We start from the raw sequence: 21,963 nt of genomic DNA on the forward strand, positions 1-21,963 counted from the left end.
CTTTATGTGTAAAGCTTTTTAAAATATTACGTATATGAAATTCATTTTTACAATCTAATTCGATTCAAAATGAGAACAACATTTGAGGAGGTCATAAAGCGGGGGAATTAATCGACCCTTTAAAAAGCAGAAATGATTAGAATTCGAAACGCGAATTCACGACCGACATGTTGAACGCGCGTGTGTTTACCTGCTATTCACTGACCGTGTATCGTAAACACTACACGGTACACGGGTATTGGCAAAAAACATACCGTTTTCGGAACGTGTATATTTACTCCTTTTATCGCTGCGCGATAAAAAATATTTTTTATTTTCCACCTATATTTTACTCTCGAAACTATATAAAGAACAATAATATACAACGTGTAGCGCGGCGTGTAATTGTTAAAGTACCATTCTATAAAAAAATTCTTTCCCAAAACCTCTTCAATTTAAAAATTTTAAATAAAGATTTAAAACAGAAAAAAAAAAATTCCAACTTGAATTATCCTATCTATATACAATTGAAAATATAAAAAGAGGATTGTATTTAAAAGTACATACGCATATATAATTAACTCGATTTTATTGTTATTTAAAGTTGAGTAAAATAATCCTCGACGACGATGATATAGAGGATATACATCGTAGAAGAAAGTTTTTTAAAGGCGAGTTAGCGTGGCAAAAATTTGTTTGGAAGAAGCCTGTTTCCACTGGGTTTACGAGCAAGACGGTGTTGGCATTAAAAAAAAAAAAGTCGTATCCGAAGATAATACCGCGAGATGCGAGGCACGTTGCATTATGTCTCGCTCGACATCACCTTATTACCAACTCGCACGCTTTACAACATTGGAGATCGTACAACTTTTATCCCTCTCTCGTTTCTTCGTCCCCTCTTCCAAGACGTCCGTTTCCCTTCTTTTATACACCGTTATCCCAACCGCCGTCGTACCGTTAAGCTCGTACGTCGTTTCGTTCGTTATATAAATCCGTTGTTCCTTTATAAATCGTTTTATATTCTATCAAAGGTGGTCGTTAATAATCTAATTTGTCGCGTGATTCGAACATCTATGAAAAATATGAAACGATAAAAACGATACGAAAGGATACGTTGCGCGATTATTAATAAAATGGAACTATATAATTCTCATCATGTTATTAATCGGCGTATAACTTATTCTTCGGTTTAGAATGAAATATAAAGGGTCAAACTGGACCAAACTATTTTTTTTCTTCGTATCATTCGTATAATTTTTTCAAGATATTTGGCCATTTACGTGTTTTATATACACACACACATATACACGTTTGCCCGAAATCTCTTGCTTAATTTACGAACAAAGTAAATTTCAACTCTGCGCCGCATTATTTCGCGAGTCGAGCAATTTTCGATGTTAAATGAAATTTCTCAACCCGAATCACACAAGCGGGCAACCGCCCGCTTAATTCTTCGTTTCTCGCTTGTAATTAACGTGTCACCGCCGATTTCCAGAACGTTCTCGCGTAACCGGGACGAGCTGTTCTCGAGAATTTTATTTTAACAGATTACTGCGTCACAACCGATTCTTAGGTATATTTTTATTTTTAACAATCCCTCGCCCTTCACATTTTTCCACATTTTTGTTTTTTCTTCGAACTGATATCACTTGGTAAAGCGAGAAATCGATTTTTGACGATAATTTATTGTCCTTTCGCTCACGAAGTTAAAATCTTTGATATTCCATCGAAGATATCTCGATTCTCCGTGCATTAATTCTTAAATCAAGTTACGAGATTTATAATAATTAGGAGGCAAGACTTTGGTTGAAATTCTTCCAATTAGCATTTTTTTACCAGATGTATCGAGACATTTTTCAAATTGCACGCCTCCCTTTAACTTTTAAAATTGAATATATTCAATTCTAGGAGTGGATATAAATTTCACGCTCGTTTAAATAATCTCGTACGAGGAATCGACACGAAGCAGTGCACGGAAAGAAAAAAACGGAGGTGGTTTCGTAAGATAATAACGAAATTGAATTACGAAAGGGGGATAGCTCGAGAGCTTCTCACTTGATTCATCGCGCGTCGAATACAGATGACACGGTATAAAATTGTTGGATCGTTCGTGGGATCTATGATCTTCGATAAAAAAAAAAGAGCACGTCGAGGAAGAGAATTATTACGAGCAGATTTACGATCGAAAGAAATTTCTCTCGATCCGACCATTGCCTTCGATAAATTAATTATCACTGGTAAATGAAATAAATATCGACCGTCGCGCGAAATCAGACTCACGCGATGGAAAAACTAACCAAGAGATTGTTCTTAACGTTCGAAAAGATACGAATTTTGTCAAGACGTGGAAGAAGAATTTGGAACAGTCTTCGACTCGTACGTTCGTTGGAAAAAGGATTCGGCGTGGATGGAGCGTGAACGCGGTCTTTGGACTCGAGACATTTTCCAACAGCGCCATCTCAACGGCGATCGCCATCGTCCTGCTCGAGAAGAATTATTGCGAACACTGGCAGGATCAGTTTTCTGGGAACAATGGACTCCGTGGGCGGCCCCTCAGTCCGATTCCGTAGGAATTTTCCTTGGGTCGCTCGATTAGACGGTTAGTTCACGATTGGTCACTTGCGAGACGAGTATGGACAGGGATGCTTTACGATTACGAGCCAGAATTTTTCGAACGGAACATTTGTAACCTCGGAACTTTTTCAACTTTTTAAACTTTACATCTCGGAATCTTAATTTTTGTCACCTCGAACGAGCAAAAACTTTAGAATTTAGATAGATTCTTCATTAGCGTGTAAACACTCTTGATTTGTAATAAAAACTTTGCGATGAATTAATTTTATTACATAGAGCAGATTTTCTAAAATCGCGCGGTATCGAAATCTATTAAAATCGGGAGCACGATCGAAATTGTCACTGGAGGCCGACGAGCATTATGGCGGAATCAATGACTGGATCTCGTTCTAATTAATGGAAGTTGCCGTGATATTCAGTCGAATTGCCTTAGGTCGCTCTGTCTGATCCGACTTTACCCATTATTCGCTTATCTAAAGATCTTGTAGAGATTCGGTATCTCTAACAGGAATCGTTTTCGAATGGAATTTCGAGTATCTCGTTATTACGATTGATTATCGCTATTTTCTTGCCAAACGTTGTCTAATATGACGTATATTGTGAAAATAATACGAGACGTTATATATACGACGCGTCATAAGTAAGATCAAACTGTTTGCTTGATAAACTGAATGTTGCGAAAGTTACAAGACGTTTAAAAATTACACATAGCATAATTATTTCGTTCTTTTTCGCGACAATGAAATACTAAGTCGTTTCACGAACGGTCGAATTCGATAAATTCAATCTCGTAGCAATTTGTTTCGATTAGTACCTTTATTTTGTCTTTGTCGGTTTTAATCGGTCTTCCAAAACGTGGCGCATATTAAAATTGTCAGAAGAAAATTTCGAAAATCAGTTTTGACACTGGCGCGCTGTTAATATATCTTCTCCATAAACCTCACATAACCTTTTTCTTCCCTTTTCATAACGTTCTTACTTTTTCGATAATAAAAAAGTAAAATATGCCAAAAATGTTTCTTTTGATCTTGCATCTTTGTTATCACAGAAAAACACGCGAAAAACACAGAACCGCACAGAATCGAACGACACATTCTTATAAATAAACCACGAAATGTCAACTCTCTCGAAATATAACACGATTTAGAATGAAGTTGGCTGGATAAACGTTCGACTAGCGACACTCGTGTGAAGAAACGAAATTACTTTCCGACACCAAATACGTTTGCTGTGTATATCGTAATCCGTGAAACGTTATCCTTGGTAAACTTTTTCACCGTAGTGAAATCATAGTATAATAATATTTGCAATATTTGCGATAGTTTGAGAGAAAGATATAAAAATAGCGAAAAATGTGCGTGTAAAAATTTGAATGTAATCCGCCGACTGCTTTTTCCTACGGGATAAAAGAGACGTTTCGAGAACGCATGTGGAACAAAAAATGTGCGCGTGTGTATTCAACTGTGCCGTTGAACAGTCTCGGTACAAGTTTCGGAATAGGAAATCATCTCTTGGCATCGAGCGTGGTACAAAAGGCACGCTTTAAACTCATACATATATTACAAGGGATTCACCATTGAAACCAGCATGATGTAAATATATGAATTTTCCAGTGACCAAACTCTAAAAGCCATCTTTGCGAAACTTGAATCCTCTTCCCCCTCCCCGTATTTGAATCCCTCGTTACATATTTATATATCGATAAACAGGGAATTTCTCGCTCTCGTTCATTTTCATCGTCTTTCGAACTTCTCTTTGAACATTCGCTTCTTTCCGATGCATCGTATTTATTAATCGACGAAATTAAAAGTACAGCTCGAAATACACCTTTAAATATTATTTATAGACGCATTTGTGAATTAATTAGCGTGTTTAAATTAACGGGTAATCGATAGCTCCCGTAAATTCAACGCGAAATTATTGGAATACTACATAATACGCAATACCGTCGATATTATTTATCGTCGGGTCTACTTCAACCACGATGTAATTATTTTTCCATGTTATATTATTCACTGTTAAATAACCTCTTTAAACCATATTTTTTTTATGCGCGCACTAGTATTTTGTTTCAAGTAAAAACGTCGCTAAATATGTATTGTTAACCCTTCAACTCTGGATACTTTTAACACAATCGATCGCTCCAAACGCAAAAAAAAAAAATATATATTTTACTAAAATCATAAGACTAGCAATGTAATTCTAATTATTTTGTAAATTACAAAAGGTAATACACAGTAAGAAAGTGTCATATAATAAAGCGTATATTTATACTATTTATACTAAAACTTCATCAACTATATTCGTCAATATTTTGTTCAACACACTTTTTTCTCGAGGAACTGGAAAAAGTAAAAGGCTATCTATATTATCTATATTATATATAGATAGAGAAGTTTTACACAAATATACTTTGAAAGAGACTCGAATAAAATGAAAAGTAACGAGACTACTCTTTTATACTAGATATCTTATATTATATATATAACATAAAATTCGAATTTTCCGTACACACAATTTTCATGTCCATTTTGAGGAGTCGAAATCAATCTTCCTCTTTTCGCAGAGCGCGAGAACATTTCTCGTTTCGCATCTCGAGCAAATACGACGATTATATCTCGGGATTAACTGCCCAATTTCTAGCAGTGGTTCGTTTGCGTCTGCATATGTGTTGTGTATTTTATGTGCGTGTGTGTGTGAATTTTTAACGCAAGATGGAAAGGACGAAAAGTTCTCCCCTCCTTTCGTGTAATCTCAATTCCCCTCCTTCCCCTCTTCATATCTGGTGTCTCGCGCGTGGACACGTCTTCCATATCAACGAAATGTATTAATCCGTGTGACATAGGCGGTGGCCGAGCTCGAGCTTTGCATAGAGATGAGTCTCGGGATTAAAAAATACGACGTTGCCTTCCAAACGTACGAACGTGCTTCTTCCCTTCCGTTTAATATACACTTAATGAGCCACGCTCGACAGTTAGCCTTCAACCTTTAATCCTTTAACTGCGGGCGTGATTTATAAACTAATAAAATTATAGAGGCGGGTGCGGTATATAAACAAACGTGTTGATTTTGATGTAAACGTAGAGCATGAGGAATACTTTTCTAAATTATATTCCTCGCTGTTACTGTTTGAATCAACGCGAATTGAACAAACGGGAATTAAAAACTTTGGTGATTTGCTTGTTTCAGCGATGCTTCAAAGAATATCGAAGAAGATAAATAAATATTGTGGCCGGTTCGAGTTGAGAATCTGCCCGAATAGAATTTTCTAAACGAGTCACGTGGCACGTTTCGGAGGGGCTCGGCGATTAGAGGGGATCGATTCGAGCGTATGATTCGTCAATACATAGGCGGAACAGCCGTTGACGTTTCAACCGATCTCGTAATACCACTCTTGGAATTCGTGTGCGCGTGACGCGCGACAACAACAAATCGGTTGACCCGGCACGCGTGATGTTTGACATCTCGTTTACCGACCGTCGATACGCGTGGAATTTTCGATTTTTCGAACTCGTCGCGATTCTCGCGTTCGATACTAATTTCGAAATTCGTTTTTTTTTTGGGGTGACGGGTGAATAAAGTATATGAAATATATACGTGGAATTTTGAAACACGTATCTTATTTTGCAAAAAGATGAAGAAGTAACAAGAGACGTGCAAAGTGTGAACGTATATTGAAATATTTCCATTATATAGAAAAATCCTCTAAACTTCATCAACAATATTAGAAGAAAAATAATACATCAAATTATATTATATTAAATTTCTAAATTTAACTTTTTTACACTTTAATGTGTAAAACTTATTTACCAAATTATTTCATTTAATTTTAATTAAGCACACACATGACTATTCCATTTCATTCCCGTTTTCTCGCTAATAAACAAAAGAATTACTTACCGTTCTGTTCCCAAGATTCTTCACTTTGCAAACGAGTTGAATCGTCTTTCCAACGAGGCCCGTCACGTTCGACACGCGCGTAGTGTCGAAGTAAGGATTCGGATCCGGAGTGGCGTATTCTTGGAGACGATCGTTATCAGCCTCGATCAAACGCGTGCTACGCACAGCCTCGTCTGAAAATGAAAAAATACGAAATTCGTCGAAATTCGATAATAAAGTTTTTTCCCTCTCTTTTTTCATCGTGCAAAGCAAACTCTCGAAACGCGAAGAATAATTTACTTTATCAAATTATAGTAGAAGATAATGCGCTTCGATCCACGAAACTGTAATAATTTAATAAGCGATAACAGATGGAGAATATTCGGTTCCTTTTGAATAAAATTGAAATCTATGTAACATTCCGTTATATAGTTCAAAAAAATGGAAAAAAAAAAAGAATATTCGAGTACGGCAAAGGGAAAGCTTTTCAATGTTGCGAAAAAAAAATTGGCGAGATACACGCCAATATTTTAGGCAACTTTTCTATGAATCAAAATACACGAAAATAAAGAAAATTTCGATCCGCGAAGAATCGGTGAAAAATTCGAAAAAGCGAATGTCCCATTTCTATCTCAATAGGGAAATGGATCATTCTTCGGATTCGCTTCCTGTTTCCAATTATTTATTTAAAATATCCTCGTCCATCTATTCTTCTCGAACGTGTAAAAATTAAATTTCGTATTTTCGCTTCCAGAAATATATCTTGAGTGGCCTCGGAGGAATGCTTCGTAAAAAAAAGTTTCTCTTTTTCCAGTCGATTACTCCGACCATAACTCTTACTTATACGCGTCATTTTTTACTTTGTGCTTGGTTCCTCGCAAATACGTATAGTCTAACTCATTTTGCCAACCTACCACTTGGATTCGACGATATTTATTTACGTTTTCATTTTCTTTCGCTTCGTGAATAGATTCTTAACCTGTTTACGTGTAACGTAGAACAATATAACGTCGAATAGGTGGATTTTCTTGTCTCGAATTGGATCGTGGTCGAGGATTGGACCTCGACGTTGGTTTGAGTTTTACAGTTTTACAGTTCGCGATACGAATATTATTTTCAAAGTTTTTAGCTTTTTACAAGCGTGCAACGATTCGAGTTTGTTTTTTTCGTTATCGACGAAATTACTTCTATTCGCGAAGAAACTGGCGATAGAGAGAGAGAGAGAGAGAGAATATTCGACAAATTTATATTCTTTGTACATAAAGATACGTAAAATATGGAAATATAAAAGTTTCGTACGTTTTAATTACGCTTTGATTAAAACAAAATACCTTTTAATTAAGTTTAGATTTTGATTAAATAATTAAATAATTTCCAGTTAGAAACAAGAAATAATTCACCGAAAGTAAAATAGAGTTGATGGTTCGGCCGAGCAGAAGAAAAGATTTCGAATGTTTCAAATATTAAAGTAACTAAAAAAGTAATAAAAAAAAAATAAAATAAATCTGAAACAATTAAAATGCTAGAATAACCAAAAAAATAAATCTAATAAATAAAAATAAAAAATTTGCCAAAATTTTCCAAGATGCAATAACAACAACAACAACAACAACAATAATAATAAAATCTCAACGACGAAGCCTCCTTGTCCGAATCCGGCGACGCGGGTCGAAAGATTGAAAAAAAAAAAAAAAAGAAAATCGTCGCGAAATTTGGATTACAACCGCGATCGAGAGGGGAGGGGGTGGGTATATTGGTATTTCGTGTCGAATTTATACGCGTAATTCGGGCACGCCGCCGATCGGTCGGTGAACGCACGAACAAACCCTGGAACGAGGGCTTCCTCGCGGAGCCGAATGGCCGCACGAAAGTACACACCGATGGAGAACGGGCGGCGCATAACTATGCCCTGTGTGTTGCATCCTGCACTGCGGCAAAACACGTTCGCACCAGTGCGGCCAACTGCGTCTAACGGCGCGCTACGTGCGCCGTAAAATCGAATCAACTTTAATTTAAACTTTTATCGGGATACGAAACCTCGCAAACATCCCGTGCAGACCTCTCCGATCGTGCCCCAATCCTGGTATTTCGATAATTATTGAAATTGTTGATATTCCGGGTCGTAAGGAAGACGTGGTAGAAATATGGGCGGCAATTTCTCGATTACGTAAGATCTGGGACGGGAGATCGAGTCGGCGATATTTTCACCAATTTCCGTTGTTTTCGAACAACGGCGAATAGCGAGGGGTGAAAATTTTGAGGAGGTTTCTTTCGCGACGATTTTTCACTTTTTAGCTCGCCCCGCCACTTGGCGCGAAATATTTCCCCGCTACGTGGCCGCGACAGCATCGTGGATTAACCATTTTTTTCGAGTGACTATAAAGTATCCCTCTGACCGCCCACGTCACGTCACACAGGTGCGCGCCGCGGCTGGATTTAAAAGGAGAAATATCGGTCAGAGGGGTTAATCAATCACGATACGACAAAAATTACGATCCACCGTGATAAAATGGGCGCGATTCCTTTTAACTTTTTTTTTTTCTACTAAACTCTCGATTTTTATGCCAGCTAAAACATGCTCGAATCGTTCAATCGATTAAGAATATTAAGTCGCAAATAAAGCTTGGATTCACGTAAGAAATATCGGAAGAAATTAAAAATTTTGTCCTCGAAAAATCCTCCCGGGAAATGAAGAGAACTTCGTGGCCCCGAAGTTGCTTTTTATTTTATCCCTTTATCTCAATCGGTTGCCGAGATACAAGGTCTCAAAGTTTCCGTTTATAGAGATTGCGAATGGGCTTTGAAACGTTTTTCCTGAAAAGACGCAAGTACGCGCATTTGCCCCAAGAATTGCGTCTGGATCACTTATCTGGAGTTTGAAACAGGATCAGATACGAGCGAGAGCGCGATGGAAATGAAAAACGATTAAAAATTACATTGCTCTTTACACGACGATATCTCCGGAACCGGAAGTCGTATCGGGATGAATCTGAATGCGTTTCAAAGGGCAAGATTCTGCGCTTCTAACCATCTTTCGTTCGTTAACCGGAAGTGATTATTTTCGAAGTTATAACGAATCAAAGTTTTTCTAATTTTAATAGAAGTAAACCGTTTAGAAATTAACTTTTCTTTACACGACGATATTTCGAGAGCAAAAAGTTCTATCTTCTCGTTTCTATCTTTAAAGTTAAATATTAACAATTCTCCTTTATCTTTGGTTGTATAAAATATTTACAATTTATTCGTTTATTAATAAAACTACTGCTGACATTTTATACGTTCCTCCATAGTAAGACGATACCAAAAGTTTCGTCATTTTCGTTATAATGAACGCGTCAATTTAGCGTAACACGGCTCATCGAGACTTTGGCCAGCAATTTTGCAAATCCGTTTCTATATCGCCCCGGGGATCTCCTCCATCCGCCATAAAGATATCAAAAGTTAAAAGCGTTAATGGTAATGCTTTAATCGCTGCTAGGACACGCGGCACGTTTAATATAGGAAAGGTCTCGCCGCCATTAAAGTGTTAATTAACCTTGTATCCCTCGTTATGAAAGATATCAACTTTCTCGCTTCGTTTCGCGATATTCCCTTATATATATATATATCTAATCCGTTACCTTGAAAAAAAAAGATACTTTTCTTTTTTTTACCTTCGTTTTTCACTTCCCCCTCCATTTATATTCCTCCATTAATATAATCGTACAATTCCCTCCTCCCTTCTTCTTCTCTCTCGTTAATTAATCTGTCGGTACGTTCGTTCAACGAGTGAACGTCTTTATACCCCGTAAACACGGCGCTCGAGGAATTTATTTCAACGGTGAAAACGGTTATATTATATTATATTATCGGAACGCGTTATATTTGCATAACACTTTTCTTAATCCCAAAACGGAAGAGAAAACGTGATAAATGGCCCGTTCGCGTTGGCAGATTTAATACGTTCGAAAAGAATAAGGAAATATATCGGCCGCCACATTTGTCTTGCCGGCTTTACACCTAATATGAAATCAAGCGAAAAAGTAAATTACCGGGACAAAGTATTCAAGGATGGGAATATTTATCTTCGAAATTGCATCGGGATGTCGCCACCCTCGCAAGAGGCCCCCCACGGAATATACATTTATCACGTTAAAAGGGTTAGGGGAGGGAGAACAGCCGTGACAGTTATAATATATGATCTCTTAAGATATTTACCGTAATAAACTCGACTGGTAAGTCCTCGCTACAGATCGACCGTTAACCTCTCTCAATCCTCGCTTGCGCAACTCTTTAAACGAACTCTTAAATACTGGGAAAATAAAAATAAAAGGAATACTTTTTTATTGTATCAATCATTTAAAAAATTCAATCAATGAGATTTCTAAAATGTGATTTTTTGTTTTTCAGAAATAAAGGCAATTCGAATGGGGAAAAAATGGCTGATATTTTTTTTTCTTTTCCCCGCCCCCCCGATTATAGCCACGAATCACCGCCTTGACGAACTTGCGCGATTAATCATCCCATCTATGCAGAAATTTCCGAACAATATCCGTGGAATGTCAATTATCGGAATACCTATTAACCAAACTCTCGATTATTTGAATAGCCCACCGAATAGGCCGCGATGATCGATCACTGGTGTCGTTTTCTTCCCACCTTTTTCGATTAGGTTATTCATTCGTGTTAACGACAAATAATAATGTATCCAAGTTTCTTTATCTTATATCTTTCCAGTAAAATTTGACAAAAAAAAAAAAATTGAACGAATGAAATTCTGTCGACAACTCTTCGAGCAATTCAATCTTTCGAAAGTTAAGGGGCAATTTTCGAATTAGGGGAAACGTGTGTTACGAAGGTAATCGATGACCTCGAGGGAGCAAGAAACGAGGGAGGGAGGAAGGGGGGGCGTGATAAATTATTAACAGGGGACGACGGTGCGAAAGTCGACTGCGAAATAAAAGTCGAAAAGAGCAAGAAGGGAAGAAACCGGAAAGGTCCAGACCCGGATTTCCGTGATGGCAGTGTAAGAAAATAAAGAAAATACAGGGGTTGATAATGAGTTTCACTGAAGATAAATATGTTAAGCGAATATTATAAGTCGATGATTGCTTTTTTTTTTTATGAATATTTCCATTGGAAATTTGGAAATTTGGTATTTCGAAATTTTCCAAAACAATGATGAATTTGAATTTTTTACAAATCTTTCTACTGGAAATTTGGAAATTTTCCAAAACTGCGTCGGATTGAATGTGAATTTTCTTATAATATGTTTCTATTGGAAATTCAGAAGTTTGATATTTGGAAATTTTCCAAAAGGATGATAAATCAAATTTGAATTTTTATATAAATCTTTCTACTGAAAATTTAAAAATTTTCCAAAACGGCTTAAATGTGATTAAATGTGAATTCTCTTGCAAATTGAAAATTTGGAAAACTTAACTCAATTAGAAACAATTTTTGTTCAAACGAAGTAATTCGAAATGAATATCGCGCGTAAACGACAACAACATTTTTCGGCGATGTAATATCGAAATCTTGAAAGCTGAAACTGGGTTAAAACGAGTTCCAAATGTGTTCCCTTCGTGGAAAAGGGAAGAAAAGTAAGAGCCACGTCATTAAGTGGATCGCTTTGACACATAATACCGTTGCTTTAAAATAAATTTATTCGAAAAATAATCTTTTCCCCGCGACTTTTGAAGCGGCGCCGGCAACGGCGGCCAGGTTTATGTGTAAATGGCAACAGTGTATTATCGCAATTTTCCCGGATCGCGTATACGCGCGCTTTGCACCGCACAACACAAAATAGTCGCTAATGGCGTCTCGTGCAAATTTCCCTCCATTAAACGGTTCAAACGTACGCGAGTTTTATAATAAACAGACTAATTTCTCTCCACTTTTTTAACCAACGTTTTTTTGACGAATCACAATGTGCTGAAAACCCCGCACAACGACGAATTAATTTTTTTAGAATTTCCAATGCTTCTCTACGATCTTTCTCTCTTTCACAATATTCACGATAGAGGGAATAGTATACGAATGAATTTTCGAAACGACTGGAAACACTTTTACATCTTTACACAAAAGTAACAAACGTATCTTGTTTCCTCCTCTTCTCCCCCCTTTTTTTTTTACAGGAAACGAGTAAAACAAACGTGAAACAGATTTTGTAAAGCGAAACATTTTGAATGAAATATGATAAGAAACGAAACGATTTTGTTGCGTTTGTAATTCAATTCGACGGTGTGATAAATAAAACGGATGATGATGAAATGAAACATGGTGTTCATCTTCGTAATAAACATCTTGTTTCCGTACAACATTGGGTAAATCTTTCATTCGGGCTGAAATTAGATAGAAAACGAGAATGTTTAATTCGTGAGTCCATTTACCGCCGTCGACGTATCATCGCTTGTCGACAGAGGCCGCGCGCAATCATCCTTTCCACGGAGGACAATTGCAATTTGTAATTGTAGCCTGTTGCAATTTTGCCAGGATTTACCGGTGCGATATTACTTCCCTTTCGAATCTTCGTTTAATAAAATGGAAATAAGTGCGAACGAAGGGAAATTCCGGCTGGATTCTGGCTCTCTTGTTGCCTTCTTTCTACTCTATGCGCTTGCATCTCGTTGCAACCTCGAGTGTGAACGAACAGGAAACGAAATTTGAAGAATTATTAAAAAGTAGAAATTTATATATTTATGTATAAATTCATACAGAAATAAATTGTTAATTATTCACGAGATGAACGTGCTTTGCTTTTTCTATCTTGATCATTTTTTAATCATCACTCTGATTAACCCGAAGATTTTATTTGGAGGTAATTGTTGGAAGAGGAAACGAAATTTGAAAAATTAAAAAGAAGATTAAAGTGATTGTTAATTATTTACAAATAATAAAGTACAGTTTTCTATTTTGATGATTTTTTAAAACAATTAACGTGAGTTTTAATTTAGATAGATTCATCAGATTAAGAAAAGAGAAGCAATAAATTGATCAAATGGTTTAAGCGAGTTTTTATTTAATTTCTGAAAAGGTGAATCGGATTAATAATTTTTTAACATCAATGTAACGATGAAACTTTGATAACGCATCTTGAAATATTATTGGAAGGATGATATATTTTCGATAATTTATATCATATATAACAAGCTATTGCACAGTATTCGCTTCAATGGTGGAAGGGAGTCAAATAACAAAACTTTCTCTCGAATAAAAATTCACTTTTAATCTACGCTCTCAATTGTACGAATAAAATTCAAAATTCTTTTATTCCCCCTCTCTTCTTTCCTCGAATCGAAAAATATCAACGAACGTACCTTTCACGGCCACCGATTTTTCGCACTGTCTCCGCGCGAAAATTTCAAAAGGCAAAAAAGGAAGCTCCGCTTTGAACCAAGCTCAAAGCATAACGAGCCGTTGCTCTGCAAGAATAATATTCGCCACGCGGTGCAAATATCAAAAAACGATACGTCGAAAAAACAGAAAGAGAGAGAGGGGAGAGACGAGAGGAATTTTCGAGGAAAAATGAAAATTCAGTTGACGACTGAAACGTCGAATATAAACTCTCGTCATTACTTTTATTTAAAAAATATAAACCCGAATGTACGAATAAAATAATTGATCCTAACCCCCCAACGAGTTTTCGTGATGAGAGAAAAATCAGAGTTTTCTCTAAATTCGAACTTTTTTTTCCTGCGCGAATCACGTGGAAGTAAGAAAGATCGAACTACGATAAATTGGATTGTCAAAAAACGAACAAGATATAAAAAGAAGAAGAGAAAAAGAAAAAAAAAAAGAAACCGAGCGAAGCAGCAGCGTCGGAAACGTAACGCGGAATACGAAAGTTTGGATGAGCGGGATCGACGATGTGTATCGAAAAATCGTAGAGGTGGAAAGTGCGAGTGAAATCCTGCGGAAATAGAAGCCTCTGCCACGGGAGATGGCGCTCGTGTGGCGACTGACGTTGACGGCTCGAAGTCGACACGTGTCGCAACGTTCTCGTTCCGTGTTATCCTTCCACCGATCGATCCGCGAAAAAAGTGCATCGAAAATGCCACTTACCAAGCTTTCACGATATTCGCGCTTATTTCGTATCCCGGCTCGCAAGGATTTTTTATGGAAACGGTGTTTCCTTTTCTTTATTCAACTTGATATATATTATTACATTACGCGAGATTACGTACGGGGAAGGCTCTCGAAGCTTCGAACGTTTTCACTCTTAAAGAGTAGAGAGCGAAAATCTGTGTTTGAAAAAATTTTCAATAAATCTCTCATCGTGAAATGAATGTGAAAGACGAGCCAGTTTCTCGAGTTTATTTAACGAATATATATATTCAAAGATGGACGCGTGTCATTCATTGGAACAGTGGAAAGAAGTCTCGCGAGAGCTTGTTGACAACAAGTAAAAAAGCTGTAAATTGGATATTCGAAATGGTAACAATTATTTTCGAAACTATTAATGTATCTATTCGTATACAATTATTATTAATAGTAATTGTAAAATTCTTTGAATTTTATGTCTATATTGATACATTGAATTAAGTTAGGTTAGGTTAACCGTTTCTCGAGTTTATTTAACGAATATATATATTCAAAGATGGACGCGTGTCATTCATTGGAACAGTGGAAAGAAGTCTCGCGAGAGCTTGTTGACAACAAGTAAAAAAGCTGTAAATTGGATATTCGAAATGGTAACAATTATTTTCGAAACTATTAATGTATCTATTCGTATACAATTATTATTAATAGTAATTGTAAAATTCTTTGAATTTTATGTCTATATTGATACATTGAATTAAGTTAGGTTAGGTTAACCGTTCGAATACAAAATTTATAAATTAAAACTATCGTTACAAATCGTAATCTCTTCTCTGTATTCTATGCATCGAGATTTAGATACAAATGATCGTTTTGGATCGGTATACGTGATCAAATTAACCAATCAAACCCGTTCCATCTTTCCACCGGTGAACAGTGCAAGCATAATAGCAATAAGAGGTAAGTGAAATAGAGATCTCGAAGGAAAAAATAGAAGACACGTTCCTTTTTGAAACATCTTTGATTTAATAATTGATATTCGAGTAGTATGTCGTCCCAGAACGGAAAAATTGTTACATTCTTGTTAATGCTGCTGTAAAAAAGTTTTGATCGTTTATTTATACGACAGATTATCGAGCGAGATGTATCATTCGAATACCTTGTACGAAATTTTACCAAAGTTTGACACTCCTCAATTAATGCACGACTCGAACGTCATTATTCATGTCGCGACTAGTTGGCTAGTTACTCTTCGACATAACTCTCGAGATTTATTATCGAGGAACCGGTATTCCTCTTTATTCGGATTTAGATTTTATACGAATATCCGAGTTTTGAAAAAGGAGGAGAGGTTATACTCGAGCTTATTTCGACACACCTGTTGTATTGAATATAAGTTTATTATACGAGAAAATATTTATCTTTAGAGTGAGTATATCGACAGAACACTAAATATTTATTAAGAAAACAAATTTTACTTAAATTTATCCAAATCTCTAATTCAACCAATCTTAGATTATTGACGATAGTAAATTATTGATTAACAGTTAAGCATAATCAATTTTTAATCTCGATTAGGATCTATATTTATATATACACATCTATCTTGCATAAAAATGTGTACGTATAAAATTATCAATTTATCAAAATATTATCCCTACGATTCGATTCGAGAAAAAAAGTTTCAACATCGGCGGAACGAGATGAGGCAAACGAAGTGAAATTATCGCGATATGCAATCTATTTATTCAATCGATCGGAGAGGAGATATATCCAAGTTTTATAGTGGTGTTTCCGCGTAGATACCAAGGCATCGAGTATCTCGTCGCCAAGTTAATAAACGAGAGTGAGGGAGAGGGGCATAGCCAAGCTTGCGATACTCGGCGGCGTTGAAAAGTTTTTACGAAATAAGGAAAAATGATAAAACTTTGGAACGGAGACGACAGCTTCCTCCGCGATATTGTTCACACGCTAAAAGCCGAGACATTTTCCTAGCTTCTCTCCCCTCTCCCCGCACGCATCTTCCCATATTTCCTTGTTTACAATGGCGGTGCAGCACGTTGCCCCTCCCCCATACTCCTTCCTCGTTCGTTCGTTAAACGAACAATCTATCCAATATATCTCGCGATGCTTGCTCAGAAATTGAGAATTCGCTTCGTCAATTTCCTCGATCTGTCGATTCGATTTATCGAATCGTTTAATTTATATATTTCTTCTCGATTTATAATTATATTAAAAGATGAAGTTAAAAGAAAAATAATTCATTTTTATATATTATGGCGAATATATGAATTATACGGAATTTTGATATATGTATATATATATTTTTTTATTTTTATATATACGAGAATACGTGTCTATGCGAGAATACAATAAATTGCAAATTCTTCTTACGATTTATTTCATAATTCGAAAATTTTCGAGAACACGTATCATAAATTATAATCTATTATATATATATATATACACATATATATCATGTAGAAACTGATTGAGAATTTCGTATATCGAGTCCAAACTCGTTTTTCTCGCTGGCCACGAGGCGAGCTCGTAAGAAATCGCATCAAGCGGGCTACTTTCGCGTCAAATTTTCGATCAAGTTTCTTCTTATATACGATCGGTCAGGATGCGCGATCGAAACGAAGGCTGAGAACGAAGAGTAGGTAAGTGGTAACAGGAGTAGTAGTATTCTCCCGGCGGTTGTTGACGATCCTGAATAATACGTTGCTGGCGGCCATAAGAGAAGCATCGATCCTTGCTTCGACGAGTGAAGCGAAACTTTCAAAATGGCCACCCTATAATTTTTTACAATATTTTATTTTTTTTTTCGATATACGTATTTTAGATTTTTCTCTTTTTTTTTTTGTTTGTATGATGATATACGATGTAAATGTTGAAAAAATTCCTCTTGAAATATATATTTTTTTTTTCATCTGGTAATTTAATAGGAGGGAACGTTTGATATGGAAAATAAATATTAATAAGGTTTAAGCGTATAAGGTTAAATTCGAGCGCGAGAGCTGTTTGCTGTTTGTGTTATTCTTCATTAAAGGATTCATCCAACCTGAAAATTTCCGATTTTTATATATGAAGGTTTGTGTATATACAATGGAAATTCGTTTTTTGAGAACGGAATCAAGCGTGAAATTTTTAGCATTTTGTCGTAGCTCCCAATATCGCTGGATATTTTTTTTTTCTTTTTTAGAATGGTGAATTTTTTACAGAACAGAATTTAGAATATTCTATACACGATCCATTATGCTTTATACATATATGCAATTTTTACGAAGATATATTTTTGAAATTGGTTATATACATATATTTATGTATTAATATTTGGATATGCGTAGAATTACGTTGCTGAGCGTTTCGAGTCGGCTATTTAGATTGTAGAATAATTCTATTCCTCGAATTCGGGATATTAAACTTATCTCTCGTTATTTTTGAAGAAGAATTAAAGGAATTCGATTCATCCTTTCGTTTTGTTCATAATCGTTTACGCACTAATTTCACAAAAATTTCGATATTATGCGCTTATTCTCTGATGATTATCAGAGAATAAATTATCTTATAGATACGTATTGTCCATATTCTTTGTTCTATTGTATATTGGTCGATTTAGCTGGTCAAAAATCGATTTAAAAAATTTTTTTACACTATTTAAGACGGTTAAACATGCTAGAAGCAATATTCTATTATTATTTTTGGAATTATATTAGGAATTCTCTGAAATAATTCGTTGTTTGTATTTTCTCGATTATTAATATTTAGGAACGATTAATATATCAATAAAATTTTTTATTGTTGCAATTTTTTTATTATTTCACATTGGAATGATAATAAGTGAAAAAAGAATTCATTCGTCTGTTTTTTTTAGAGCAATTTTTATTATGACGCGCGAATTGGAATTTGCATTGACGATCGAAAATAAAAATGGAAAAGGAAAAAGAGAATTCTGACAAATGAAAAGAAGAAACAGTTCAGACTTACGAACGATTTTTATTATTTATCCAATTAACTGGTTCTGATGAAATCATTATATATTATCGTATATTATTTGAAAGAAAAAAGTCAATCCTGTACAATGATTCGAACAATGCATTAAAAGTATAAATTTCAATTTTACAACGGATATGACATTTCGAAACTCGTTATAAATTATCGATAAGTTTTTTATTTTTTTTTTTTATAAATTAAGCTTAAAGTTGAGTAATTACCTCACGTTACAAATTCACAAATATAACGATTTGTCAATGATTTTTTTATACGTTCCACGCGATAAGAGTCACGACGGTATTCGAAAAACGAGCAAATATACACGAATCTTATAAATTCGTTCCTTCTTTGATCGACAAAATTCAAAAAACTCGCGACACGAAAGCTTTGCAACGCGCAATTAATTCCTATCTTTATCTCGTGGCTGCCGCTCCGACTCTCTGTATCCTCGTTGTTCAACTGTACTACTCCTCCGTCGATACAAAGGAAAAGAAGATCTCTCGTTTATTGGCGCGTTGCCATCGCAGCGCGGCGCAAAAAAAACTGTGACGTATGAAGCGGCGCGCGATCCCGCTAATACTGCAAAATTCATTTCGCAGCCAGGAAGCATAGCCGCCTAAACCCATTCCCGCCAAGAACCGGCGCGGTGTAAAACATTATTCCACATTACGCTTCACCGAGCCCGAGAACACTGGATGAATTATTTCGCCGCCTCCTTCCGCCTCCCCCGCCCACTTTCCTCGCTAATCCTTCACTTTCTAACACCGTCCCAAATAAATATATAGCGGTTATATCGTTCTACGAAATTTTTATCCACGGAAATTTTTTTACACGATTTTATTATATACGATTTATACAGAAACGTTATTCTTTGCTACGTTGTTTTGCTGCTTTGCATTGAAATTTTTCTCCACAATTTTTAACCGAATAGAAGTGGAATCGAGATGCGTTTCTTACGAACGAGGTTGAGCAAGGATCAACGTAACGTGTGTATATCGGGTATCTTTGTGAAGAATAGTCTCGACGGCGATAATTTTATTCCGCTTTTATTTATTCGATTCTAAATGAATTTCGTGAAGGGTTAATGTAACGTAACGTGTATTTTGTATATTTTTGTACAAAAAAAATCGTCTCGACGATGATAATTTTATCTTTTCCCCTACTTTATCTACTCGATTACGAAACGTTCTTACCAGATGCTGAATGAATTTGCTTCGTGAATGTAACGTAATATATTTTCGTAAAAAAAAAATAGTGATAATTTTATTTTGTCTCCTCCTTTATTTATTCGATTACAAAACGTTCTTATCTTTCTATTTCGCGTTGAAATTTTTATCCACGGAACCGGATGGAATTGAGATATAAAATTTTTTGCTTCGTGAAAACAGTCTCGACGCTGATGATTTTATTCCTCCTCCTTTATTCATTCGATTACAGAACGTCCTTCTATTTTGCGTAAAAAAATTCCATTGCTCTATATATATATATATATATATATATAGTAAATAGGGACGTGTGCACCTTAGACGGAAATTGAATTACAGTCAAATTATTGGCCCGTCATTCCATTCGGATGGGGGTATTAGCCCGTATCCCGATAGAACATCCGGATAGATAGAAAAACGATCCGATCGATCGGCCAACGGAAATTTCCAGCAGTTTTCCTAGATTTCGAGGATTGCCCCTCGATATCGTCCATCCGCATAATTGACCGGAAACACCACGAATCGATGAATTTATTCATCAAAATCCGAAACAAGTGATTAGGAAATTCATTATTTACGTATCCATATTTTTGTCGATGAATTTATCATCAAAATCCTCCTTTGAACAAATAATTAGAATATCGATACAGATGTTAAAAGTATTATTTAAAAAAATACATATCTATTTTTTATGATCAAAATTTTGTTTTCAACAAATAATTACGACATAGTCGAAGTACAATTTAAAAAAATTTAGGTATTTTTAAAATGAAACACGAATTTATTCATCAAAATCCGAAACAAGTGACTAGGAAATTCATTATTTTAGAATATCAATCTTATTATTATAAGAAGGAAATTACAGAAAAAATTATAGAAGAATATTACAAAAGAAAAAATCTACGTATCCGTATTTTTGTCGATGAATTTATCGTAAAAATTCTCCTTTGAACAAATAATTATGAAATCCATTATTTTAGAATATCGATACAGTATTATTGTTAAAAGTATTATTTAAAAAAATACATATCTATTTTTCATGATCAAAATTTTGTTTTCAACAAATAATTACAAAATTCATTATTTTAGAATACAGTCAATTCTCAAAGTATTTAAAAAAAAATCTACGTATCCGTATTTTTGTCCATGAATTTATCAAAGTCGTTCTTTGAACGAATAATTACGACATAATCGAAGTACAATTTAAAAAAAATTACATGAATTTATTATCATGTAAATTTAATCATGAAACATGAATTTACTATCAAAATCTAACTACAAAATTATTTTAGAATATATAGTCGAATTAGTATTTAAAAAAAAAAAACATATAAGTAACTATCTATACAATGAAACTAATATTTACACAAAAAAAGAATCCACGTATTCATATTTTTAAAATGCTCTTTACGAAAGTATTCTCAAATATTGTTACTATTTCTATCATCTGATATCCATATTCTCCTCCCAAGATCTTTACGAGCGTAGATGAATAGGAAAGATGTTCCAACTTATATTTTCTCTACAAGAAAAATAGACTTTGTTATCCAGATTACAAAAAAGATTTCATCCTGTTCTTTCTTCTCGCTTCAATCCATAGAGAGAGATGTCCAATCGAGACGACGAAGAAAACCGAAGAGAAAAGAAAAGAATTAATATGAATTACGATTGCCAGACGCGAAATAATTCAAATCGAAACATTGCAAAACGCTGCAAAAGAAACACAATGGAGGAATTTTATATTATATTTTTCCAAGAACAGTTTCTCTCCTGGAGAGCCAATCCAATTGGACGAAAAGATAGGGGTTAGGGTTAATATTAATACTGGAAATTGGCTCGAGTTACGGGCGAGGCGGCAATCGTCAGGCGTCTTCGTCGGAAGATTTCAGAGAGAACTGCTTTACCCGGCCGGATGCCATCCGCTGATACGAGTTTCACGAATTTCCACCGTAAATAACCGCCCGCTTAACCCTCGCTTAAACCCAACTTAAGGTCGCCTCTGCGAGGGGCGAAAACTTTGCGAACAAACTCTTTCGACTCTCGAGCGCCCGAAACCTTATTAAATCCCCCCCTCCCTTCGACGAAAACACTCTCCGATTCGAGAAACAGATCCACTTCGATACATCACGGTTCCCTTTTCTCGATCCCCGAGATTAAGGAGATTTTGTTTATATTGTTTATTGAAATTGGCTTGGATAAGAGGAGGAGACGTCCATCAAATGAGAATCATTTATCGAAAATCGATCGGGAAACGAAGCTTTCAAGAAGTATTTCCCCCATATCTAAGGGGATTAATCTATCCCTCAGTTGC

At 35.5% G+C, this 21,963-nt stretch overlaps 1 protein-coding gene across 2 annotated transcripts in view; it reads right to left on the minus strand.

Annotated features, from left to right (window-relative positions):
• The window catches only part of LOC108003260 (zwei Ig domain protein zig-8-like), a 71,906-nt gene that overhangs the window by 26,702 nt on the left and 23,241 nt on the right, over positions 1-21,963 (minus strand). For both annotated transcript variants that reach the window (XM_017065414.3, XM_017065413.3), the window contains exon 3: positions 6,454-6,626. In XM_017065414.3, the coding sequence (XP_016920903.1) occupies positions 6,454-6,626 (173 nt within the window). The remainder of the gene's footprint in view (positions 1-6,453; positions 6,627-21,963) is intronic.

The sequence above is a fragment of the Apis cerana genome, linkage group LG6 (genome assembly GCF_029169275.1).
Source record: "Apis cerana isolate GH-2021 linkage group LG6, AcerK_1.0, whole genome shotgun sequence".
NCBI classification, from domain to species: Eukaryota; Metazoa; Arthropoda; class Insecta; order Hymenoptera; family Apidae; genus Apis; species Apis cerana.